Raw genomic sequence first — 27,824 nt, 5'->3', positions numbered from 1 at the left:
TAAATAGGAAAATGTTGGCGTTATTTTGTCACTTATTGGGAGCGGTATGCTAGCTGGAGCCGTTTACCTCCAGTCTTTGTGCTAAGCTAGGCTAGCGGTGGGTGCGTCAGACAGAGTTGCAGCACACACAGAGATGAGAAGGGTATGTATGGACTTTGAATCTAACTCTGGGGGATACGGTGAATAAGCTAAAGTCCCCAAAAGTCGGTGTGTTCCTTTAACGTGTAAATTATGTTATAAGATTCAATAACTTGAATGGCTTCAGATGTATGCATGAGTCAAGTCAAGTTTGTTTTCTCGATCCAATCAAATATATATAGATTTAATAATCAATTGATTCTCATTTTTAAAAATACAAGTTAATAGAAATGATTTGTTCTAAACAACAAAAAGATATGGATTTAATAAAACATGTTTCCCATTAAGAAACATTACTTCATATGTATACTTATCCAGGATCTAGTAAAAAAATAAAATAAAAATAGACATATAATTTCCGTTACATCGATATTTATTAACTTATTATACATTACTTCCACACATCCACAATTTCAGTACTCAAGTGTCAGATTTTTAACTTCTAAGAGCTGGCAAATATTGACCTTAGAAAACAACCCAGATAGCAAGCCACCATCGAAACAATGTTTAATCAATGTTAATATGTCAACATTAACTGCATTGAATCAACAATTTTTTTTTTTTTTTTTCATCCAAACAATCAATGGTAACGGCATTGAATCAATGTTACAATGTGATGTTGGTTCAACATCATGCTTGCACTCTCAACTATAACAGCCTGAAATCAACTGGAAATAAAAGAAGCCCATAAATCTCTCAAGATCTCAGCAGAAGCTCTTATTGAGAATTAACAGAGGTTTAGATGTTTATGCTTTATTGAAAATGTTTGGTCACCATTATGGTGATCAGTGTTTCATTTAGTTGGCCAGTTTGACTCTTGGCTTTTTATGTGAGTTTGTGGTCTTTGTAACAAGTGTTTAACAAAATACATAATTTGTTGCAAAGAATGCCAGAAGATGATGAGGTGATTTATTTTTTAGCATCATAAAATAGTAAAAAGTCACCGATCTTATCCAGATCAAAAGTTGTTATTTGGTATTAGATTATATTCACCAACAGTACTTTCTTGCAACAGATGAGATATTCTGAAATTTGAATACGTTGTAGGATTATTTTTTTTTGCACACAAAAAGACATCAAGAATCATTCACAATCATCATATGAATCACAACAATGGAGACATGTTTAATGCTGCAATGCATGTGGCGTAAGGCATGTCACCATTTTTGAAATTCATATGTTGATTCTTGATTTCTGTGTGTGTCTTAAAAAAATTTCTCAGAATATCTGATCTGTGGCGAGAAAGTATTGTTGGTGATTATTATATGTTAATAACAAAAACACTGATCAGCGTAATGGTGATCAATCATTATCATGAAATAGTTTTCAGTGAATATTGTTAAGGGAAATATATATTGTTATATATTTTTCATTTGCTCAAGTTATAAAACATAGATTTGAACCATTAGCCTAAATTTATTTAATTGGATTAATGAAAAAAAAACACACTAAGATATATATTTTTTTCTTTTAAGAACTGTTCACGGAAAGGAGCCAAAAATGGTTCTTCTATGGAATCGTTGTGAAAAACCATTGGAACCTTTATTTTTAAGAGTTGTAATGGATTTTTCCTAAATCTGACTATCTAGCGTCTACAAATCGACACTTAATAAATAAAACTGTTGCGTCTACAAATCGACACAGAGCGTCTACAATCGACACTTAATAACTCTTATACTCGAGCCTCTTTAGCGTCTTCCGTCGACAACTGGCTGAGTCTCTTATCCTAACTTCTTTGCTGCGCAGCATAAATAACAAACGAGACAGACTTCAGTAAATGTCCCTCAGATGGTTTATTCAAACGGCCGGGAGTTCTCGAGCAATACTCAGAGAATCTCGGCCCAACAGATGAATATAACAGGCTTTATAGGGTAAAGCCAGACACATCAAAATAGAATCATCATGACTAACATATCACGCTCTATCAATATGATTGGTTAAATTGTTTAAAGCAAGCCCCCCCCCTTTCATTACCCTTTGTTAGCTACATCAGCAAAATATCAAAAACATTGTAAGGGGTTAATATTTCAGTCAATCATTTCACAATACGGTCAAGAGAAAAAGAACATTGATTCCATTTTCAAAGTTCCATTCAACCAAGGTTACATTGAGTCAAAAGTTTGTTAGAAGGTTAGATCATATCGGAAGTTCGTCTGGTGGTTACATCCTAAATAAAAGGAAGTATGAATTATTTTGTTTTATTGTTAGATCTGGAATGGAAAGTTAGTAACCATCAGACATAAAAATGGGAAGTGTGATAAAAGTTCATCATAAGTTTAAAATCTAAAGTCAGATTTCCATAGTTAGTAACATAATTAATCTGATCTATAAAAGATCCACCGCAGAGTGCATTAATGTGTAAATGAGATCAGATGTCATGAGATTCAATAACTTGAATGGCTTCAGATGTATGTATGTATGAGTTACATGGTCCATTTTTATTGCATGTTTATGATGCTTTTGAAAGCTTCAGTCTCAGTTCATTGTAACTGCATGTAAAAAATAATAATCAAATTTTGGGTTCTTCAGAATAAAGTCATACAGGTTTGGAATGACATGATGGTGAATTGCTCAGGGAATAATATTGAATTCATGTTTAAATGTACAGTAACCTGGTAATGTTTTGCAAGATGAAAAAATAAGCACAATAAAAACCAACAAAAATATCCATTAAGATAATAAAAACATATTTTATTGCTAGTATAAGCGTGTCATCATTCAAAAACAAAGCAAAACTACATCAACATATAAAACTATAGTTTAGTGAGACAATAACAATAAATATAATAAAAAACAAGGTCAGAAAAATGTACAGTAAAAAAAAAAAAAAACACATCAATTCAAATTTTATAAAAACTTCACCAAGAGATGAATTCAAATAAAAAATTATATATTACTTCAGTTGCTCTTTGTGTTTTTATAACAGTTATATTCATACTGGCTCTTGATGTTCCCCTTGCACATTCTGCAAACATGAAGAGACACACATTACATTACTGTCTGAGATTAAAAGTATCAATTCAAATTCACCCATTAGCATGATTTCAATGAACTTATATTAATAATAATAAGACAGATAATAAGTGTGACACATCATCATAGACAAACTTACTCTTTCTTGAGAGAAATCACCCAGTCTACTCTAGGATTGAGACACAACGATTCTTTCTTCCTTGTTTCTACAGTAGCACTGTAAGAAACAAATGTATGATTATTTAAAATCTATAAAATGACTCTCTTTCATTTTTGTTATTTTTTACACACCATTGTATGGAATTATAAGTGACATTCTGGTAAGTCACGACTTTATTGTTAAATGAAGTTCACCTAAAAAAATAGACATTCTGTCATTGTTTAATCATCCTCATGCTTTTCTAAATTTTTATGACTTTTCGCTTCTTCTGTGAAATACAAAAGTAGTTATTTATAGCAGAATATCCAAGCTGCTCTTTTCCAGCTCAGGAACGTTCTGCTAAACATCTGGTGAAAATAAAAGCCATATAGGTTTGAAACAACATGAAGGAGAGTAAATTAAGCCTCAAATTCATTCATTTAGACGAAACATCCATGTATCATCATCAGTTATGAATTTCACACGCTACCAGCCACTCTAATGATCTTAAAGACCTTTTAATATGAAGGCTTAAATCATTCAAATTAGTGAAAAAAGCATCAACAAGTGTCCACCACACATGTGAACTCCTGAGGTGATGAAGAGAAGAAGAAGAAGAAGAAGAGGAGTGTGGAACCTTGACAGATGGAAGCAAGAAGCAATAATGTGTCTGTATTTGAAGTGTTGTTTTAGTAAGTTTCACACTCACATGATCTCCTCCTTTTCGCAGTGTGATCCAGCAGGAATCACCTTCAACGAGAGTATTCTTGCAGTATGAATTGGTGGGTTTGAATATGTTTGAATGCACTTGCAGCGCCTGCTCATGCGAGGCATTCCTGCAGTGACAGAGAGAGAGAGTTGGGGTAAATATCTGCAAATGAATTGATTTAAAACACCGTTATGAATGTTATATTCTGCTTACCTTCTGTTGTGGACAGCAGTGCAGCGGTGCAGATCAGAAACACGAAGGCTGTTACGGTGAACTTCATCATTCTGAATCAGTGTTGTGCAGAGAAATGCCAGTAAACGTGTGAATTGAGCGTCTGCTGTAGTCTAACACAGGCCTGCACTCTCCCTTTTATAGAGAGAGACTCCCATACGTCACGAGAGTGTGTTGCGCAAGTATCTGACTAATCTTCTCTTCCAAGGAACTCTCTTTTTTTTGCTATCTCTCTCTATTCTTCTATTGCAATTTCCTTTACAAGCGAGTATAAAAATACTCCTTAACCATATGAAGCATAGGCTACTGTATCATATTTGATAAGCTAATTTCTGAGAACTCTAAATAATCAACATGAGCAAAACTTTCCTGAAACTTGCAGTTGAACACAATCTACTAGGCTACAGTCCTTCTGTCGTCGGATTGATAATTCTTGTAATAATTATAATTATCAAATTATAATTGATAATTTTTTTGGCAAGAAGTCCACCTTCAAGTCCTTTCTATTTATTTTTTTTGCTGTGAAATCTTTACTGATTGTCCCCCAACCCCCTAGAAGGACCGAGGTCCACCCACCACAGTTTTACCCAAAATCCTGTGAGAAACACTGGTATTGCTATGCCAATGCAGCTTATAGGATTCATCACTGTGGAGTATAGTTCAACTGTATTAATAAATGTCAAATTTTTACTTATTTCATCTGTTAACTCTCACTCGTTCCTGCTCGCTCATTACATGACATTAGTGATTTTAAGGAATAGAAGTTGGTATGCATATATTTAAGGGCATGCAAAGATGGGTGGTGTTTATGATCATATAGTGGGCCAGTCTGGGCCAAAATGCCAGGGCCAATTTTTTGTCCCAGTCCAGCCCTGACTATTAACATTATAGTATAGCCTACTAACTAACAAGAAACTCTGATTAACGAACAAGTAGCGCTCGGTCGAACGGTAGTTCACTATTAGGTAATCAGTAACTATTTAAGGAACTATAATAATTTGGAATTTGGATCAGTAGCCTAAAGTTAAAAGCTTGATAACTATTAACTAATATAGCGAACCGCTTCAAACCAATATTTAATTAATAATCATATTAAATAACACCAAATGGAAACCTAAACAACTTCATAATAGTTATTATAATTTGTACAAACGAAAAGGCAGGGGAAACGAGGCCGTTGTTTCAGCGTGTGAAATGATGAGGATTAAGAGTGACTGAACGAGCTGAAATCTGAACGCCGCCTGTGAAAACCAATCATAGGAAACTTGACAGAATCGCAATCCTAACCTGTGACTGTTGGTTGCTTCTGTTTTTTTTGTGTGTGTTTTTTTCGACGTGTGATCACCAAAAGCTAAAAGGAACATCCAGGCTTCCCCGCGCTCTTCCTGGTTAACGATTTCTCTATAGGCTAACTCTGTCAGATAACATTAAACGACCCCACTCTTCCATAGCAAACACGATTATTTTTCTTTCTGTCTGATAGATTTGATTTTGTTTGAATTAATTTCGTTTTCATTATATATTAACTCATATTTTTGGAAAATTTTTGGACTGTTTTTGTTTTGTTTGTTATTGTTTTATTAAAGGCCCACTGTTGAACTTTTAAGGTCTGTGTGCAAACGCAATCGTATTTCATTTGTAAAGAATCTTTTCATTTGCTCATTTCTGAGGGCGTGTTTCTGGACATTAGAGACTTAAGTCAAATTTTTTTTCCATTTTTTTTTCATTGCTTTAAAATGTGACTTCATGAAATTACAAGACTTATGTGAAACATTCTGTTTCTTCCCGTAAAGGTGGGTACAAATTGTTTGTCAGTTTATTTAAACTGTCTGGCGCCCTACCTGAACATTAATTACAATTTTGGGAAAACCACCTACCTAATATTGACTGAAGTCATTAAGCTTTTGAGATTTGCGTAAGGTTTTGGATAATGACTCAAGTGTTACTAAATCTTTAATGAATGTTAAAATGTTTATATAGTGCGTTCCTGTGTAGTTAGTCAGCAATAAAGGAAATGTTACCCATAGTTTTTAGTATGAAGATGAAATCTTGTTAAGACAGTGTTAAGACTGTCAAAATAACTATCAGTTTGTTTTCAGATTTTCAGAAACAACCAGATTTGTAAACAAACTAAATTGTTAGGTTACACCTTTTGCGCTCGAGTCCGTTTTTACCTGTAAGTGAACTGTGACTTTACACATGAAATTATGTTGATCTTTCCCCATCTGTTAGTCATATTTGTCTGAAATTTCTACATCTAGTGTTGTACCCCTGAAAAGGGGGAGAAGATTAATCGACACAAAACTTGCGCAGTTTCTCCACTGGAAGCTTTATGTAGAGTATAATCAAAATTAATAATTTGTATAAACAAAATTAAACGTTTCTATTACAAATTAACTTCATTGACATCTTTCATATCAGTATTCAGCAGTTTTTACCATATACGTATATAATTACATGAGTACACTCTTTTATAAAAGGCTATTTGAGACTCATGACACTATAAAGTGTATACAGAAATACAATAAAGCATTTTAAAGCATTTAACGGTTACCTGAGACTCAACTCTTTTAACTCTTACTCTTTTTAGTCATCTATGCATATTAACTCTATGGCAAATCAGTTATAAGCATGTAAATGTACAATTTCAGCTAGATGTTTTAGCCTAACATTCTCAAGTCACTTTTACTCTACACATCTTTGAAACAAGTCGACAAATCAGCACTATATAAACAGAAATACACATGAAATACACAAATTGCACATACACGAGCTTCGCGCCATTATATAGGCCTAACGCCATTCCCAGCGTGCACAAAATGGAGTCCTGGGCTCGCGCATTTCTAAACTACACATTTTAAACATTTCGGACACACAATCAATATAATAATCGCGTCTCTATACTCTCAAACATATTATTAATCCTATTAAAGTATTTTAAACTAATAATCACACTTAATACCTGAAAAGGGGGAGAAGATTAATCGACACAAAACTCGCGCAGTTTCTCCACTGGAAGCTTTATGTAGAGTGGAAAAAACCCGCGAGCTCTCCCCCTAGTGTTGACGCAGACCAGAACAATCGATCGTCCAACTTATCGTGCCCATAAACTGATCACAGATTAACTAAGTATAACTATAAAGTAACATATTTATATTTTATAGACTTTTCTACGAATTGTAAATAGTAAATATATTTATATATTATTATATATAATTATATATTACAGTGTACACAGACTTATGCATTTAAATGTACATGTTCATTTTCAATCTGTCACACACTCCCCTACAAAATTAAATGTCGTCTCGACATTCTCTTTAAAGAGTCTCTCAGTTCCTTTTGTAAGTTGCATAAAATAAAATACATTTTCTTGTGCAAGAATTTTCTATTCAATCTTTTCACAGTCCATGGCTCGTTCCGAACTTAATAGTTCACTTTATGGAAAATCAAGAAAAGAACAGTCCATGAGTGTATCAAAGAGCAAAAAGTTTAAAGAGGCATGAAACAACAGTCCATATTCCTTTTTGATTTTAGGAATTCAACAGCCTCTCAAACTCACAGTCCATAAGGCAAACAGTCCATAGTTTTTTCAAAATGTCAAAGTTCAAAACTGTTCAAGGCAATAATCCTCAGACAAAACAGTCCATCTTTTTTTTTTTTTTTTTAAGTGCCAGACTGTAACAGTCTATCATGCAAAGAGTCTTCAAGATTTCAAGTACACAGTCTCGTATGAACTTTAACTGTTCATGGTCCTTATTTAGTGAATTGTATACACCAAAGGCAACTGGTAGCAGTATTGCTGAACAGGTGGCAACCATGGCGACAGGCACTGTGCAGGCATGTAAAGTAAGTTCTGTTGTGGTGTTTGCAAGATTCCATTTAGTTGCTTGACATCATAAGACGGTGTACCAAGCTCATCATAGGTTAGTACTCTTGGTGGGTATCTTTCTCTTTTAGGCAGCTGGTAAGTTTGCTCACTTTGACTCTCTTGGTCACTTTCAGCAGGCGACATGGGAGCAGGAACTTGTTCATCAGCAGGTAAGTTAAAATCTTGTTCTGCACTGTAAGTCCCTACAGGTGGCTCTTGTTCCTCTTGGTCATTTTCCACAGAAGACATGTACTCAGGAGCCTGTTCCAGGACCTCATTTGGATGCTCATCGGACTCTGAGGTAAGTAGCGGTTCAAGGTTTTCAGGTTCATCAGCAAAGTCTGATTGGAATACTTGTGGAGACACATAATGCAAGTCCATTTCATCTTCACTCCCCTCATCAGACTCTGTATCATTTCTTCCTTACGCAGACGATTGGAGATGAATATGATGAGTTGGATTTTCCAATCCATCCTTGTGCTATGAGGTCATGCAAATAATCTTTCATTTCACGATACAGGGGTTTTGGCACAGACAAGTAACTGCGACTGACTGGCTCCTCATCTTTAAGTGAGATACTCAATTGCAAATCTCTGATACACCCAATGTCGTTGTCTGACTTAGAAAATGAATGGCACTCTTCTCTTAGCATTTGCTGTACTACCTGTCTCTGGTATTTACTCAGGTGGCTGACATCGACGGGCGGGTCCCATGCATCAGTACTGGTGTGGTCAAGACAGTTATCCGCAACCTGGATGTGACATACTTCAACAGAGGTAGGGTTTGCTGACACCTCAAACATACTAGCAGGTAAGACATTCTTGACAAGCTGTCCTGTACCGATCGGAGTCTGGCCCATAAGAGTAACATCATGGTCAGTGTCATTGTACACCTCAATTGTGATATTTGTTGGAGCCCCCTTTTTTTAGCTTCACTAGACTTTCTGTGAATTCAAGCCCCTCTGGCCACTGGTGATTCACATCAGGTTCAAAAATGAGTGTGCTGTCCTCTTTAACTGGCTGTGTATACACTCGGCAGGAGACCTGCACAGTACTACGTTTGGGGACGTTAACATGTTCTTTTGTGGTCTTGACTGTGTATTCACGTGAGCTCTCTGCACTCAGAAGTTGAATGAATGCCTGGACTTTGCTCCTCTTTAGGCTGGGAAATTCAGTTTTCACAGTTCTCTCAAGTATTTTGTTATTGACGGTGTTTGGTTGTGCTTGTTCAATGGAGTTCACAATTTGTTCTATCACATTGAAACCTATGAGAGGGTGAGAGAGGTTTTGACCCCTTGCTACGAGCATAGGAATGACAAGTTCAGCTTCGTGAGATGCCTGTGATGATAATTTAAATGTCACTTCAACATACCCAATATATGGTATATTAATGCCGTTGGCAGCTACAAGGTTCAACGTATTTGGAGCCTCAAGAATGTCAGACACATCCCTCAATGGTACTTCTGGTAAGTACTCCTGTTTCCACACTTCATCAATGACACATACCTGAGAGCCAGTGTCCCACAGTGCTTGAAATCGTTGGCCGTGCAGGTAACATTCAACAAGACATTGCCTCCCAACTAATGACGTCACCAGGGAATGCTGGTTAACCTGAGTGCTGCAAGTGTTGTGAATACTCATTGTCATAGAGAAGTTTGACATTGATTTTGTTGCGTTGATGCAAGTTTGCTTATGTTCAGCCCAATGGTGAGTTTGGCAGGTCTTAGAACAATACAGTATTTTTTTACATTGTGAACACTGCTTCATCTGCCTATCTGTCTTTCCACAGGCTGCACATCTCCGGGACTGATCAGTAGATCTGGTTACTCCCTGTCCCGCGGAAGTAACCGGTCTCCGTTTAAAGGAGTCTCTCTTGAAGGCCTACTGCCACGAATTCTGCATCCGGCTTGGAAGTGCTCACCACTGCCACATCGAAAACAATGCATGCAACGTTCCTCTGTTCTTTGCTGCTGACAATTGAAGCATTTTCTTGCTTGTGAACGAGGAGTCGGTGCATAATATTGTCGAGGCATATACTGGGGTTGAAACTGAGTGTTCACTCTTGTTTGGTTGGCATCCGGTGATGTCCAATAGGGCTGCACTTGACACTGAACAACTTCTCTGTCAGAATTTCTCTGTGAAGGAATGGGAAATTGTGGTGAGGCAAAGGCTGGTTGCTGCAACGATTCCCTGATGTGAGCTATTTCAGCACTGAGTGTTTTTAGTGAAGCTACATCAGTTCTCAGCTCTTTAAGTTCGGTCAACACGTCAAAAGATGATTTCTGCACATTTTGAGTCACATTGGATTTCTTATCAGTCACTTCATCACTGGACTTAACTGCATGGACAACCGTAGTTGTGTGCTGCACATTGGTTTTCTTTTTCTTTTGTCTTTCTGCCTCATTAGCACAAGCACTGTTTAATTTCTCCAACAGAGCCTCATCAGTGATTTTGGGGTCCAGAAGTAGGGGCTGCATGTCTACTTTTATGCTGTCACTTTGGAGACCTGTGAGTACAGTATGTAAGAACATGCTTTGAACTAATGCTGGATCATATTTGAGGCCTGATTCAGCTTCTTGAGATGCAAACAGGATTTTCTGGCGCAGGTCAAGAACACGCATAAGGAAATTCTGTGGTGTTTCTTTGTTCCCTTGGCATTCAGAGGTGAGTAGCTTATAAAGTTCAGTTGCACTTTTTTCTTGGAAGTGAGAGCGCAGGATTCGTCTTAAGGTAGGTAGAGTCAGGTTTGATTTTCCTTCTAGACAGCTTCTTAACTGTAAGCCTGGGGAAATGGCACGAATGACTGCATCAACAATCTCACATTCTGGGTAGCCTCTGCTCAACCCGTTCTCAATTTGGTGTGCTAAACTTGAAAAAGTTAATTTTTCTTTTTGACCTGGGTCACCAATTTGTCCAGAAATTTTGAAATCTTTGCGCCAATGTGGGCTGGGGTGTTGGGTATTCACTAATTGTTGTGGGTATGCAGCAATTTGAAGCTGAGGCTGGAAAACACTAGGTTTTGTGTTCACTTCTTCCAGCTGTTGAATTTCACTCAATTTTAGTTTCATTGCGCTTTTTAGCTCATCTAACTCCCTTTGCAATCGATCTTTTTCTGTGACTTCACTTGTTTCTGCGATCTCCTTTTCAGTGACTGTATTTACTTCTTTAATTTGATCTCTCAGGCTTAACAGTACCGACATGCCGCCATCTTCTAGTTCCGTCATGTCTTCTTCGAGATGTTGAAGGATATGAGAGATCAAAGACATGCGAGATTTAGATGAAATATTCTCTTGATCTGCTATTTTCAGGAACTCACAAACACTAAGAAGCTTGTCTTTGGGTAGTGGGTTTAGCATGGCGATCACTTCAACTTGCATTTCCTCTAGCACTGTTGTTTCCATTTTGGCAATAGAGTGGGCCTTTTCACTGAGTTGGGGCTTACTTGAGACTGACTGAACTTTTTGTTTCACCTGATGATCTCTGTGGCCTCAGGTGTCTGGTTCTTTGCCTCTGTCTTGCCTTTACTGCAGGAACTCAATCCACTCTTCACTGTTAAGCTGGGTTGTTTTAGGGGATGTACTGCATCAGGAAGTGTCGGCCAGGTATGTGACGACTGCCCTCCGAAGAGTAGAATCCCAGCGGTGCCTCCAAAATGTTGTACCCCTGAAAAGGGGGAGAAGATTAATCGACACAAAACTTGCGCAGTTTCTCCACTGGAAGCTTTATGTAGACTATAATCAAAATTAATCATTTGTATAAACAAAATTAAACGTTTCTATTACAAATTAACTTCATTGACATCTTTCATATCAGTATTCAGCAGTTTTTACCATATACGTATATAATTACATGAGTACACTCTTTTATAAAAGGCTATTTGAGACTCATGACACTATAAAGTGTATACAGAAATACAATAAAGCATTTTAAAGCATTTAACGGTTACCTGAGACTCAACTCTTTTAACTCTTACTCTTTTTAGTCATCTATGCATATTAACTCTATGGCAAATCAGTTATAAGCATGTAAATGTACAATTTCAGCTAGATGTTTTAGCCTAACATTCTCAAGTCACTTTTACTCTACACATCTTTGAAACAAGTCGACAAATCAGCACTATATAAACAGAAATACACATGAAATACACAAATTGCACATACACGAGCTTCGCGCCATTATATAGGCCTAACGCCATTCCCAGCGTGCACAAAATGGAGTCCTGGGCTCGCGCATTTCTAAACTACACATTTTAAACATTTCGGACACACAATCAATATAACAATCGCGTCTCTATACTCTCAAACATATTATTAATCCTATTAAAGTATTTTAAACTAATAATCACACTTAATACCTGAAAAGGGGGAGAAGATTAATCGACACAAAACTCGCGCAGTTTCTCCACTGGAAGCTTTATGTAGAGTGGAAAAAACCCGCGAGCTCTCCCCCTAGTGTTGACGCAGACCAGAACAATCGATCGTCCAACTTATCGTGCCCATAAACTGATCACAGATTAACTAAGTATAACTATAAAGTAACATATTTATATTTTATAGACTTTTCTACGAATTGTAAATAGTAAATATATTTATATATTATTATATATAATTATATATTACAGTGTACACAGACTTATGCATTTAAATGTACATGTTCATTTTCAATCTGTCACACACTCCCCTACAAAATTAAATGTCGTCTCGACATTCTCTTTAAAGAGTCTCTCAGTTCCTTTTGTAAGTTGCATAAAATAAAATACATTTTCTTGTGCAAGAATTTTCTATTCAATCTTTTCACAGTCCATGGCTCGTTCCGAACTTAATAGTTCACTTTATGGAAAATCAAGAAAAGAACAGTCCATGAGTGTATCAAAGAGCAAAAAGTTTAAAGAGGCATGAAACAACAGTCCATATTCCTTTTTGATTTTAGGAATTCAACAGCCTCTCAAACTCACAGTCCATAAGGCAAACAGTCCATAGTTTTTTCAAAATGTCAAAGTTCAAAACTGTTCAAGGCAATAATCCTCAGACAAAACAGTCCATCTTTTTTTTTTTTTTTTTAAGTGCCAGACTGTAACAGTCTATCATGCAAAGAGTCTTCAAGATTTCAAGTACACAGTCTCGTATGAACTTTAACTGTTCATGGTCCTTATTTAGTGAATTGTATACACCAAAGGCAACTGGTAGCAGTATTGCTGAACAGGTGGCAACCATGGCGACAGGCACTGTGCAGGCATGTAAAGTAAGTTCTGTTGTGGTGTTTGCAAGATTCCATTTAGTTGCTTGACATCATAAGACGGTGTACCAAGCTCATCATAGGTTAGTACTCTTGGTGGGTATCTTTCTCTTTTAGGCAGCTGGTAAGTTTGCTCACTTTGACTCTCTTGGTCACTTTCAGCAGGCGACATGGGAGCAGGAACTTGTTCATCAGCAGGTAAGTTAAAATCTTGTTCTGCACTGTAAGTCCCTACAGGTGGCTCTTGTTCCTCTTGGTCATTTTCCACAGAAGACATGTACTCAGGAGCCTGTTCCAGGACCTCATTTGGATGCTCATCGGACTCTGAGGTAAGTAGCGGTTCAAGGTTTTCAGGTTCATCAGCAAAGTCTGATTGGAATACTTGTGGAGACACATAATGCAAGTCCATTTCATCTTCACTCCCCTCATCAGACTCTGTATCATTTCTTCCTTACGCAGACGATTGGAGATGAATATGATGAGTTGGATTTTCCAATCCATCCTTGTGCTATGAGGTCATGCAAATAATCTTTCATTTCACGATACAGGGGTTTTGGCACAGACAAGTAACTGCGACTGACTGGCTCCTCATCTTTAAGTGAGATACTCAATTGCAAATCTCTGATACACCCAATGTCGTTGTCTGACTTAGAAAATGAATGGCACTCTTCTCTTAGCATTTGCTGTACTACCTGTCTCTGGTATTTACTCAGGTGGCTGACATCGACGGGCGGGTCCCATGCATCAGTACTGGTGTGGTCAAGACAGTTATCCGCAACCTGGATGTGACATACTTCAACAGAGGTAGGGTTTGCTGACACCTCAAACATACTAGCAGGTAAGACATTCTTGACAAGCTGTCCTGTACCGATCGGAGTCTGGCCCATAAGAGTAACATCATGGTCAGTGTCATTGTACACCTCAATTGTGATATTTGTTGGAGCCCCCTTTTTTTAGCTTCACTAGACTTTCTGTGAATTCAAGCCCCTCTGGCCACTGGTGATTCACATCAGGTTCAAAAATGAGTGTGCTGTCCTCTTTAACTGGCTGTGTATACACTCGGCAGGAGACCTGCACAGTACTACGTTTGGGGACGTTAACATGTTCTTTTGTGGTCTTGACTGTGTATTCACGTGAGCTCTCTGCACTCAGAAGTTGAATGAATGCCTGGACTTTGCTCCTCTTTAGGCTGGGAAATTCAGTTTTCACAGTTCTCTCAAGTATTTTGTTATTGACGGTGTTTGGTTGTGCTTGTTCAATGGAGTTCACAATTTGTTCTATCACATTGAAACCTATGAGAGGGTGAGAGAGGTTTTGACCCCTTGCTACGAGCATAGGAATGACAAGTTCAGCTTCGTGAGATGCCTGTGATGATAATTTAAATGTCACTTCAACATACCCAATATATGGTATATTAATGCCGTTGGCAGCTACAAGGTTCAACGTATTTGGAGCCTCAAGAATGTCAGACACATCCCTCAATGGTACTTCTGGTAAGTACTCCTGTTTCCACACTTCATCAATGACACATACCTGAGAGCCAGTGTCCCACAGTGCTTGAAATCGTTGGCCGTGCAGGTAACATTCAACAAGACATTGCCTCCCAACTAATGACGTCACCAGGGAATGCTGGTTAACCTGAGTGCTGCAAGTGTTGTGAATACTCATTGTCATAGAGAAGTTTGACATTGATTTTGTTGCGTTGATGCAAGTTTGCTTATGTTCAGCCCAATGGTGAGTTTGGCAGGTCTTAGAACAATACAGTATTTTTTTACATTGTGAACACTGCTTCATCTGCCTATCTGTCTTTCCACAGGCTGCACATCTCCGGGACTGATCAGTAGATCTGGTTACTCCCTGTCCCGCGGAAGTAACCGGTCTCCGTTTAAAGGAGTCTCTCTTGAAGGCCTACTGCCACGAATTCTGCATCCGGCTTGGAAGTGCTCACCACTGCCACATCGAAAACAATGCATGGGTCAATGACGTGGCGTGTCAATTCTGGTGTCCCAAGCATATTCATAATATAAAAATCTATACATTTTTAAATGCACTTCATTAAGTGACTCAACTTCCCCCTCTTTAATTACTCATGTGAGAATTCATTATAAATAATTAATCTTTAAGGAACTATTGAGCTCAAAAGTCTCAAAATGTCATTCCGGGTAACTGTCCCGGCTTAAAATCTGAATACAAAAATACAACAAAAATTTTAAAAATATATATAAAAGTATTTAAAATCTACTTGGGCATAATTGTATTGATGTTTTCAATGATTCCTACAAATATAGTGATAATACTAAGCTTATTTACATTTTTATGACAGAACGACTTTTGTCCCCAAATTGTGATTTCTCTAATGTCAGTCCTGGATAACAGACATCAATGACCATTTTGGACCATAATGCATTTTGGTATGTCATATGACATAATATTGTATCAAAAAGAAGACCCTGAAGGAGCACTAGAACATGTGCAAAGGTCAGGAAGCGTCTCTTAAAATGTCGATATTTTGATATTTCGGTCACTGGTGCACTTTGTAGCAATATCATGTGTCCTTTTGGATAACACTAATAAAACATTTATAATGATTTTATATAAAAAAACGATCTATTTGATCTAAAAGGTTACCTTAAGTGATGATAGCTAAGTTGTAGTTTTCCATAGGTGGTTAAGTTAGTGCCTGATTATAAAGAAAAAATATTGTTTTTTGTCATTCCTGGATAACAACATGTCATTCTTGTATAACAAAAAACCTCTGTTAGCCAGGACATGTCATCCGTTATCCAGAATGACATATGCACAACAATCTAGTTTTTAATTGACATTTGTACACTTTTAGGCAAAGTTATTTGTTATAGTATTAACATTAACATTATTTACATAATTGTATGTTTTTTTGCCATATTTTAGCTGTCATTCATCTTGATTTCATATGATTCAATGAGTCACATGGGTCATTATCAATGAATTTAACTTTTTTAAATCATTAAAAACTTGTCAGTGTCTCTTACTTTGTTTCAAGTTTGAGTGTTGGAAAGGAAAAAATGATACTGAGGATGGTTTTTATGGTAATCCTGAAAAATATTGCAGAATGTCCTTCCGTCTAACAGTATGTCATTCCGGCTAACAATGACACAGGCAATTCATTTAACCCATATTTGTGTGTTAGATTACACAATTCTGTTTTTTGTTGAGTTAATGATAAAACAAGTCTTATTTACTTTATTGGAAAACATTTTTAAACATTTTCCAGCTTTTTTTAAAATTTGGTTCTGAATTTTGAGTTATCAGCAGCCATAACTGAGCCCATGTCTTTATGAAATCCCAAATTTATTATATTAATTGTGATTAAAATGTAGTTTTACGAGCACTAGTTGTTTGTTGAGCTCCAATTATGGATATCAGTACATTTGTATATGCCAACAATGGTAGAAATGTAATTAATTTAAAAATTCATTACGTTACCCAGGAATGACATTTTCATGGGGAAAAAGATCTGATTCACCAAAAAAAGTGGTTAATTACATTCTTGAAATGTGTACATGTCATTGCATTACATACACAACACTCTAATAAGTATAGAAAGTCCTAAAATTAGAATTTTTTTGGCAGTTTTATTTTTTTTCACATCTTAATCCTTATCTGTCATTCACCCGCATGCAACGTTCCTCTGTTCTTTGCTGCTGACAATTGAAGCATTTTCTTGCTTGTGAACGAGGAGTCGGTGCATAATATTGTCGAGGCATATACTGGGGTTGAAACTGAGTGTTCACTCTTGTTTGGTTGGCATCCGGTGATGTCCAATAGGGCTGCACTTGACACTGAACAACTTCTCTGTCAGAATTTCTCTGTGAAGGAATGGGAAATTGTGGTGAGGCAAAGGCTGGTTGCTGCAACGATTCCCTGATGTGAGCTATTTCAGCACTGAGTGTTTTTAGTGAAGCTACATCAGTTCTCAGCTCTTTAAGTTCGGTCAACACGTCAAAAGATGATTTCTGCACATTTTGAGTCACATTGGATTTCTTATCAGTCACTTCATCACTGGACTTAACTGCATGGACAACCGTAGTTGTGTGCTGCACATTGGTTTTCTTTTTCTTTTGTCTTTCTGCCTCATTAGCACAAGCACTGTTTAATTTCTCCAACAGAGCCTCATCAGTGATTTTGGGGTCCAGAAGTAGGGGCTGCATGTCTACTTTTATGCTGTCACTTTGGAGACCTGTGAGTACAGTATGTAAGAACATGCTTTGAACTAATGCTGGATCATATTTGAGGCCTGATTCAGCTTCTTGAGATGCAAACAGGATTTTCTGGCGCAGGTCAAGAACACGCATAAGGAAATTCTGTGGTGTTTCTTTGTTCCCTTGGCATTCAGAGGTGAGTAGCTTATAAAGTTCAGTTGCACTTTTTTCTTGGAAGTGAGAGCGCAGGATTCGTCTTAAGGTAGGTAGAGTCAGGTTTGATTTTCCTTCTAGACAGCTTCTTAACTGTAAGCCTGGGGAAATGGCACGAATGACTGCATCAACAATCTCACATTCTGGGTAGCCTCTGCTCAACCCGTTCTCAATTTGGTGTGCTAAACTTGAAAAAGTTAATTTTTCTTTTTGACCTGGGTCACCAATTTGTCCAGAAATTTTGAAATCTTTGCGCCAATGTGGGCTGGGGTGTTGGGTATTCACTAATTGTTGTGGGTATGCAGCAATTTGAAGCTGAGGCTGGAAAACACTAGGTTTTGTGTTCACTTCTTCCAGCTGTTGAATTTCACTCAATTTTAGTTTCATTGCGCTTTTTAGCTCATCTAACTCCCTTTGCAATCGATCTTTTTCTGTGACTTCACTTGTTTCTGCGATCTCCTTTTCAGTGACTGTATTTACTTCTTTAATTTGATCTCTCAGGCTTAACAGTACCGACATGCCGCCATCTTCTAGTTCCGTCATGTCTTCTTCGAGATGTTGAAGGATATGAGAGATCAAAGACATGCGAGATTTAGATGAAATATTCTCTTGATCTGCTATTTTCAGGAACTCACAAACACTAAGAAGCTTGTCTTTGGGTAGTGGGTTTAGCATGGCGATCACTTCAACTTGCATTTCCTCTAGCACTGTTGTTTCCATTTTGGCAATAGAGTGGGCCTTTTCACTGAGTTGGGGCTTACTTGAGACTGACTGAACTTTTTGTTTCACCTGATGATCTCTGTGGCCTCAGGTGTCTGGTTCTTTGCCTCTGTCTTGCCTTTACTGCAGGAACTCAATCCACTCTTCACTGTTAAGCTGGGTTGTTTTAGGGGATGTACTGCATCAGGAAGTGTCGGCCAGGTATGTGACGACTGCCCTCCGAAGAGTAGAATCCCAGCGGTGCCTCCAAAATGTTGTACCCCTGAAAAGGGGGAGAAGATTAATCGACACAAAACTTGCGCAGTTTCTCCACTGGAAGCTTTATGTAGACTATAATCAAAATTAATCATTTGTATAAACAAAATTAAACGTTTCTATTACAAATTAACTTCATTGACATCTTTCATATCAGTATTCAGCAGTTTTTACCATATACGTATATAATTACATGAGTACACTCTTTTATAAAAGGCTATTTGAGACTCATGACACTATAAAGTGTATACAGAAATACAATAAAGCATTTTAAAGCATTTAACGGTTACCTGAGACTCAACTCTTTTAACTCTTACTCTTTTTAGTCATCTATGCATATTAACTCTATGGCAAATCAGTTATAAGCATGTAAATGTACAATTTCAGCTAGATGTTTTAGCCTAACATTCTCAAGTCACTTTTACTCTACACATCTTTGAAACAAGTCGACAAATCAGCACTATATAAACAGAAATACACATGAAATACACAAATTGCACATACACGAGCTTCGCGCCATTATATAGGCCTAACGCCATTCCCAGCGTGCACAAAATGGAGTCCTGGGCTCGCGCATTTCTAAACTACACATTTTAAACATTTCGGACACACAATCAATATAATAATCGCGTCTCTATACTCTCAAACATATTATTAATCCTATTAAAGTATTTTAAACTAATAATCACACTTAATACCTGAAAAGGGGGAGAAGATTAATCGACACAAAACTCGCGCAGTTTCTCCACTGGAAGCTTTATGTAGAGTGGAAAAAACCCGCGAGCTCTCCCCCTAGTGTTGACGCAGACCAGAACAATCGATCGTCCAACTTATCGTGCCCATAAACTGATCACAGATTAACTAAGTATAACTATAAAGTAACATATTTATATTTTATAGACTTTTCTACGAATTGTAAATAGTAAATATATTTATATATTATTATATATAATTATATATTACAGTGTACACAGACTTATGCATTTAAATGTACATGTTCATTTTCAATCTGTCACACAAGCATCTTTCCTACGCTCATACACACATTTGTTCCTTCCCTCTGGCGCTGTTTCGTTTAGAATAATTTTCGCGCATACACACAATAATTCTGAAATTAAAATAAAATGACAAAAACAAATGAATGTCTTATTGTGTTTGTAGAGCAAAAGTGAAACATTTAAGAGTACTATTGATGTTGTTAGAAAAAAGAACATGTATAGGGTTTAATAAATTTAATACGGAAGAGGATTAGGGCCAAGCAATAATAAAAAAAATAAAACCATCTCGAGATTAAAGTCATTATAATGCGAAATTAAACTCATTACATTTCGAGAGAAAAAAGTCGAAATACAATCTTGAGAATAAACTCATTAAATATTGAGAATAAAGTCGTTGTGTTTCGAGAAAAAACTCGTTAAATTTCGAGAAAAAAGTCGAAATACAAGCTTGAGAATAAACTCATTACATTTCGAGAATAAAGTCGTTGTGTTTCGAGAAAAAACTCGTTAAATTTCGAGAAAAAAAACAACTCGAAATACAATCCTGAGAATAAAGTCGTTGTGTTTCGAGAAAAAAACTCGTTAAATTTCGAGAAAAAAGTCGAAATAATCGTGAGAATAAACTCATTAAATTTCGAGAATAAAGTCGAAATGAAATGTAGAGAATAACGCATTCGATCAGTGTTCATTGCATAGCCTACTGATAGAGGACATGGCAGAGTTGGATCACTTAGTCAAGCTATATTTTAGACTGTCTTTCAGTAACAAAGAAATAGCCTACTATCAACTTTAGCTAATTATGACAGAATAATAATTAGCATACGAACTTTAAAGAGAATTTGCAAGCAGTTATGTCTTTTTAGAAGAAAAAATCAGTCCATTTTGCGCGATGTAGCCTACTCGCTTTTGTCCAACATGAACAACCAGTGGACAAATGCAAGGTTATCGCTGGCTTCACCCACGCGATTCATCGAGGTTTCGTGGTTTCCCAGGATACCATAAGACACATTATTAAACTTGTTGATCCTCAAGGTGTGGAATTTCGATGAATGTTAGGATGAATGTGGCTTCAAATCGATCTCAATTTAACGCGTTCATTCTCGAAATTTAATGAGTTTATTCTCACGATTATTTCGACTTTTTTTCTCGAAACACAACGACTTTATTCTCGAAATCTAATGAGTTTATTCTCAAGATTGTATTTTTTACTCATTTTTTATGTATGAGTTTTTTCTCGAAACACAACGACACAAACCTCGTAGACTTGCAGGGTTGCCATCGCATGCAGGGCAGAGCCGGCCTGTCCTGCAGCACTATAAGCCCCTGCTGCTGTTGTCTCAAAGGTGCTGGATGGGTTTGCGGATGACCCCACCAGGGGCCTGTTTCAGAAAGGAAGTTAAGTGAAAACTCTGAGTATGTTAACCCTGAAATGAGGGGAAAACTCTGGGTTTTCTGTTTCAGAATGGGAGGTATGTCAAACCTGAGAAAGCAAAGTCAAGCCCGTTTCTGAAAGAGAGGTAACTTATACTCAGAGTCAGTTACCATGGTAACTAACCCAGAGTTTCTTTTGGTCTCCTCCCCTTTTTTAAAGAGGAAGCGGTGTTTAAACAACTCGTTCATTTTTTCAGAACATTTATTCATTGCTGTTTTTACTGCCGTTTTTTTAATTTAATTTTTTATAAGATGAAGTCTATATAACTCCTTAACTGGCACATAATATAATTCTGTAACATACAGTTACATAATGTAATTCTAAACATATTCTACAGAATTAAACTGTGGCATTTACTGAAAATCACTGAACTATGCTCATCTGTGCACCAGAAGTTGATGGACCGTCCTCCTGCTGTTCTTCCACACTCTGGGTGCGCGGGGAGAGATAAGAATACCCGTTTATACTTAGATTAAACTCTATAGGCTACTCCACATAAAAATGTTAAAAAAAATCTGAATGTGTAGATTGTTTGTGTAGACACATAATATTAACATTACCTCTGTAGGCCTCTCTGTGGCAGCAGAAACTCTTTATCCCCATCGTCCTGTGAAGATGAGCATTTGGTTGAGTACACTTTATAACACTATTTGTCAAAGTTTCTGCTGTATTGAGTAAGTTACTTACAGCTGCCTGGGGTTCTGTTGGGACAGGAGGCTCCAAAAGACCAACAAAAAACCCAACCCAAAGTAAAATAAATGGAAATATATATTTTTTTATGAAGGCCCTGGATCTTCGAAGTCCCTCCAGGAATTCCCACAGCCAAAAATGCTGCTGCACTGCTAGACACTGGATGCTATTTAGTTATTTAATATGTCAAATGTTTGTAAAGTCAGGTAGCCTACACCCATGATATGCTCAAGCCTTACCTGATTGAATTATGTTTTTATATTTAATTTTCAGCTGCTGCCATGTTCTTTTAATAGGCCTACCTGCAGGATTGCACATGAAAATTAAAATTAGTTTGAATTACATACTGTTCTTCCAGTTTCACCTCAGATATTATAACAGTTGGGTAAGTTACTCTAAAATAGTTATTAATTACTATAACTTCAAATGACATCTTCAACAGTGTAATTAGATGTAAGAGTGTAATAATGACTATCTTTAGAAAGTATTGGTCTACTATAATAAATCCCATATCAACCTCAACCGCTTGAACAATACAAGGAGAGGCAAGAAACTGCACTTTTAATGCTTTCAAATAAACAATATACAATTGCAATTCACCAAAGTGTGTAGAGGGAGAAGGTTACATTAAAAATATACCTTCTAAAAATGTATGTTAAATATACAGAATTGTTCTATAGTCTAATGCAATTGCATCAGATTTGACTTTAAATTACACTGTAAAAAGTCAAAAATTTCAAGTGACCGATAATATCTACATTTTTCAATGAGTCTGACGTATTATTTCTCATTGAGCCAATGTTAACAGACTATTGCAACAAGAATTTCACTTGGGCCAATTGAAAAATTTAGATGTTATCGGTCACTTGAAATATTTGATTTGGGAGGGTTAGAATTTTTTTACAGTGTACAGAAGAATTAAGAGTAAGCCATTTAATTAAATTACAGTATTTAGATTACTTGGTAATTAATAACACCCAACACTGTATAACAGTAATTAAAATGTAAACTTACGCATTGACTCGAGCAACTATTTTCTCCCTAGCTAACTCTCTGTCCTTCGCTGCTGCAGCCGATATTTAAATAATAATAATAATATGTGTTCGTACTCTCCATGTGCTTGCAGAACCACATCCAGTTCTGCTGGTGAGAAATATGCAGACCTCTTTTTGTCAGGCGCTGTTGCCATGGTGACTCATAATATCTGCGCTCCACTGATAATGGCTTTTTATAGTTGTGGTGCACGCGCTTAACTCAGAGTCAGTCAACTCAGAATTGATTGAACTAACTCATTTCAGCTGTTCTGTAACCGAAAACTCAGAGTTTCCCATCTCAGGGTAAGTCAACTCAGAGGTCAAGTTTTAACTCAGAGTTGGTTAAACCTCTGAAACCTTTCTGAAACAGGCCTCAGGTAACAGCACTTCCCTTTCGAAGGGAACTCAACACTACGTCATTGACGCTTTGGGGAACGCCTCAGGCGTGACAGGTGTCTGAAATCAAATATCAACTCACGGCAATCATGTTGACCGGCGACAGCCCGTGAATCATTAGCGTGAATGATTAACGCGCGACCTGGATGTATAAAGGGGAGCCTTGAAAACATGACAACATCCTTTTCGTCTTCAGGGACTGTTTTGTCTGGTTTAACGTCAAGCAAAGTTAACGGCAATTGAGAGAAAATGAAGCGCACACTTAAGGCAAGTCCTAAGGTAAAGAATTTCATTAAATGTGTCGACCCGTGCCCAAGGTTTTTGTCGCTGGATGACACACATGAAATGTGCGTTTTCTGTCTGGGTGAAGAGCACGCACGGGACGCTCTCGAGGGAGCGTCCTGTGCAAACTGTGAGTGTTTGTCTATGAGAATGCTTCGCTCTCGTCTGGCTCTCTTCTCGAGGGAAGAGAGCTCAGCATCTGGACCTCGTGGTTCGGGTCCCGCTCGTGCCGAGGCAGAGCGGCGACTCACTTCATGGGGCTCCCAGATGGAGCTCGTTGACAGTCTTGAGAGGTGTGTAAACCTCTCAGACGCGTCATCGACTGGCGAGAGCGAGCTGCAGGTGGATGACGGAAACGATTCTCCTACTGGTACTGCAGCGAGTGCTCTTCAGGACGGGCAAGAGATGGCTGATGAGGATGAATTAGATCCAGAGCCTCGTCAGCCATCCTGCTGGTGGACGTTATGGGGCGTGCCACCGACAAACTTCAGTTGCCATGGCAGCGCGCTCGGGGAGAGATCGCTTGCGGCAAAAAATTGACGATCGATTTCTCCCTGAACATAGGCCACCAGCTCAGGTGAGCCTTCCATTCCTTCCTGATCTCCATACTGAGATCGAGAGGGCTTGGAAGAACCCATACTCTGCCCGTATTCACCGACATAAAAAAAAATAAGAAAAAAAAGAATAACTTTTGTTATGGCAGTTTTTCACTAAACAATCATCTTTGGCATAAGAGATAGTCTGGAATCAAATAATCATTTCAAAAGTAATTTATTTCTTGCAAGAAGGCCCAGTTGCCACACAGAAGTCACAAGTACAGTCTGTGGAACAAGTGCGACCAGGAGAGAGGGGCAGGCCAGTCTTTATACTCTGTTATTGTTATCTTCCAAGGTTCTTTAAGCTCCATAGATGGATAAGACACCACCAGTGATCCTATTATACACTGAACTTTAGTTTAGCTTACTTACAGCCTGCAAGTCCTAAATTGGACACCCTTTAACCTTAGGGGTCAGGGCTTCAGCCTTCAAAGCTCTCCCCCTCTTTCTCCTGCTTCGCAGGCGTTTCACATCAATCATTATATCACATAGTCAGCAACACACATAGTAGTCAATCTAGTGTATGTTAATGAAAATCAAAGTAAGTAATGAAAATCAAAAATCTCCCATTACACTGTATAGACCTAGGGGGTCGTACTTGTTAGGAGGAATAAGGTAAAGTAAGTTTTGGACTTCAGGGCCCTGTTAGGTGGCTAGAACGATTAGGAAGAAGCTAAAGAAAAATGTGGCTTCCTTCATGAGTATGTAATGGCCTTCTTGTCATAACATCTTCAGAGAACTATGCGAGGTGTGCCACAGCTCATTCCTGTGAATAGCCTTTTAGGCTATTAGCCACCCAGGGGTAGAGTAGTTGGTCTTTGGGTGGAAGTTGGTTGGCTTGCAAGCAAGCCCTCGCTCCCCTAGGCTGGGCGCAGGATAAACCCCTGTCACTCTTTGGAGCCACTTGCAGGCCCGCTCCCTGTCTAAATTTTCAGGGGCATATGGTTGTTACTTCCCCGTTAACTCAGGGTAGTTTTGAGTACTCCTTTCTCAGCTCTGTATCTATCTACCTCACACCACGATGGCTCCGGTTGAGCGGGGAGTTCCAAACTCATTTCATTCGGGTTCTTGAACTCCGCTCCCTTGAAGCCAGAGCATTGCCATGAGCTGACGCCCATGCATATATTAGGCAGGCCCTTAATGGGGCCTCCACTAGGCAGAGTGGCGTATGTTGTACTACCCTGCTATAAGGGTATTGCTTTTTGCTGAGTACACTGCCTTTGGCAATGTGATTAGGTACCAGGATGCTGTAAGCGCTGTAGTAACAGCTTTCTGCCACGAAGGCTGCATGGTTAGGTAGTAGGCCTCAGCAGGCCTCCTTGACCAGGTAGCCCCCAATAGGGCTCTTAGGCTAGCTCACCTTTGGTGGTTGGCCTTGGTAGTTCGGGGAGTAGGCTCACTGATGGGTAGTAGGCCTTAACAGGCCTCCTCTAAGGTGGGTCCCAACATTGTGGAACTTACACTAGGACAAAACTATAGGAACGTTTTTTAAATAGTATGGTTCCAGCATTGTTCGTTAAAGTAGCAGAATAGACTCGCTATCAGCTAGTAGGCCTGACCAGGCCTCCCTGTTAGGCGAGTCCCCAGCAGCAGTCACCATGTAGCCCAGTCTGGCGGGCCTTAGCAGGCCGCCCTGGGACTGTAAGCACCCGGATTTAGGGCTCTTAGCATCCAGCTGTTAGACTGTTTTCAGGTAGTAGGCCTCTTCAGGCCTCCCTGAGGGTTAATTCCCACATACTGTGGTTACTAGGTGGCAGGCCCCACAGGCCTCCCTGAAGTTGAATTCCCGCTTTTTGAACTATCAGGTAGTAGGCCTCATAAGGCCTTCCTGAAGGCAAAGCCCTAAAGACAGACAACTGGACTGCAAGTCTGGCTCACTATCAGCTAGTAGGCCTCACCAGGAAGTTGAGCTCCCACATGTCTTGGCTGTCAGATAGTAGGCCTCATCAGGCCTCTCTGAAGGAGAGCTCCCATATAATGTGGTTGTCAGGTAGCAGGCCTCACCAGGCCTCCCTGAAAGATAAGTTGCACATCCCATAAGGCGAGTTTCCAGTTAGGTAGTAGGCCTCTCTAGGCCTCCCTGAGGGTGAGCTCCCACGTATTGTGGTTGTCAGGTAGTAGGCCTCACCAGGCCTCCCTGGAACCGAGCTCCCACATACTGTGAGTTTCCAGGTATGGTGGTTATCAGGTTGTAGGCCTCTCCAGGCCTCCCTGAAGGTGAGCTCCCACACTTTGTGGTTGTTAGGTAGTAGGCCTCACCAGGCCTCCCTGGAAGTGAGCCCCCACATACTGTGAGCGTAGGATCACTATCAGGTAGTAGGCCTCTCCAGGCCTCCCTGAAGGTGTGCTCCTACTTATTATGGTTGTCAGGTAGTAGGCCTCACCAGACCTCCCTGAAGGTGTGCTTCCTCATATTGTGGTTCTCAGGTAGTAGGCCTCACCAGGCCTCCCTGGAGGTGAGCTCCTACATACTGTGTTTTCACTTAGCATGGTTTTCAGGTAGTAGGCCTCTCCAGGCTTCCCTGAAAGTGAGCTCCCTCATGTCATGGTTGTCAGGTAGTAGGCTTCACCAGGCCTCCCTGGAGGTGAGTTCCAACACACTTTGAGTTTCCACTTAAGGTGGTTTTCTGGTAACAGGTAGTAGGCCTCTCCAGGCCTCTCTGTAAGTGAACTCCCATGTACTGTGGTTATCAGGTAGTAGGCCTCACCAGGCCTCCCTGAAGGTGAGCTTCCACATACTGTGGTTGTCAGGTAGTAGGCCTCTCCAGGTCTCCCTGAGAGTAGTTTCACAGTGGTGCTGGGTTGTGTAAGCTAGTGGCCGCTTACTATCAGTTTAGCTGTCCTTATCAGGCAGCTACCGAAGGTGAGCTTGCGCCCTGGCTCGACTCATGTTTTTATTCTCTGCTACGGGTTCCCTCCTGGAACCTCTTTATCCTGCTACAGCCTGGTTGCCTACCAGGTAGATCTCATGCTCCCCTCACTGAGGGTCAATATGATTATGTGGTCTCCTGAGTCTGGTCAGTCGGTCGTAGGACTCTCATGAGGCCTCCCAGTTAGATCAGTCCTTAGGCCCTCACAGGCCTCCTCAGTGTTTTGAAACACAAACACTGGGTAGATCCATGGATCGAGTAGAGAAACTCCCCTCGCTGGTAAGGGTTGTAAAGCACTATGCTGAGTCATACTCTCCAGGATATCCCGTCTCTGAGATCCGGGCCGAGTGGTTCACTGCCTGCTTCGCAGTCCCTCGGGTTGGATGCCTTACCTAAAGGCAAGTGTCCAGAGGCTCTGTCTTCAGACAGACAGGAAGTGGCCAGACTGTAGTGTCTTATGTAGTGACACCAGGTCATGCCTGCCTGGTGGCATTTCAGGTGGCACGTTCCCTTGAATAGTGACTGGCTGGGGTTCCCTCGGGTTCCCTAGCCACATTCCCTAGAAGGGACCCCTTCTAAGTTGAAGTTGTGGTCCTAGGCCCTTGAGCAGGCCCAGGTAGACCTTTCACTAAACTATGTTTATGGAGGTTTTCTGTGGTATCATATAGCTTGGGCTATGACCGTAGGGAGTGCTGTCACTGACAGCCCAGTGTGACCTGAGGGTGAGTGGTTCTAGCGTTCATTTGAATTGCTGGTTCTAACAGTTGTCACTGCCTTTGGGCATGCACTCCCCTTAGCATGGCGGCGTGGGTATATCGTTCCCCAAAGCGTCAATGACGTAGTGTTGAGTTCCCTTCGAAAG

General features: G+C 39.2%; 2 protein-coding genes across 2 annotated transcripts in view; both read right to left on the bottom strand.

Moving 5' to 3' along the window:
- cxcl8b.3 (chemokine (C-X-C motif) ligand 8b, duplicate 3) overlaps positions 1-27,824 on the bottom strand; it is a 65,848-nt gene that overhangs the window by 8,509 nt on the left and 29,515 nt on the right. The gene's annotated exons all lie outside the window — the stretch shown is intronic.
- Positions 2,809-4,327, bottom strand: LOC309493439 (growth-regulated alpha protein-like). The gene is made up of 4 exons (XM_082162562.1): positions 4,173-4,327; positions 3,960-4,086; positions 3,251-3,328; positions 2,809-3,103 (listed from the first exon to the last, which is right to left on the bottom strand). The coding sequence occupies exons 1-4, from the start codon at positions 4,240-4,242 to the stop codon at positions 3,037-3,039; spliced, it is 342 nt and encodes a 113-aa protein (XP_082018688.1). The 5' UTR covers positions 4,243-4,327; the 3' UTR covers positions 2,809-3,036.

This window comes from Leuciscus leuciscus, assembly GCF_965113295.1.
Source record: "Leuciscus leuciscus genome assembly, chromosome: 2".
In the NCBI taxonomy this organism is placed as follows: Eukaryota; Metazoa; Chordata; class Actinopteri; order Cypriniformes; family Leuciscidae; genus Leuciscus; species Leuciscus leuciscus.
This window is presented reverse-complemented; position numbering and strand designations above follow the sequence as displayed.

Coding starts and splice junctions, on each gene's coding strand:
- LOC309493439 (XM_082162562.1), bottom strand. CDS start 4,242: ATGATGAAGTTCACCGTAACAGCCTTCGTGTTTCTGATCTGCACCGCT. Junction 3,329..3,959: donor TGCGAAAAGGAGGAGATCAT/GTGAGTGTGAAA, acceptor TGTTTCTTACAG/TGCTACTGTAGAAACAAGGA. Junction 3,104..3,250: donor GTGATTTCTCTCAAGAAAGA/GTAAGTTTGTCT, acceptor TCATGTTTGCAG/AATGTGCAAGGGGAACATCA.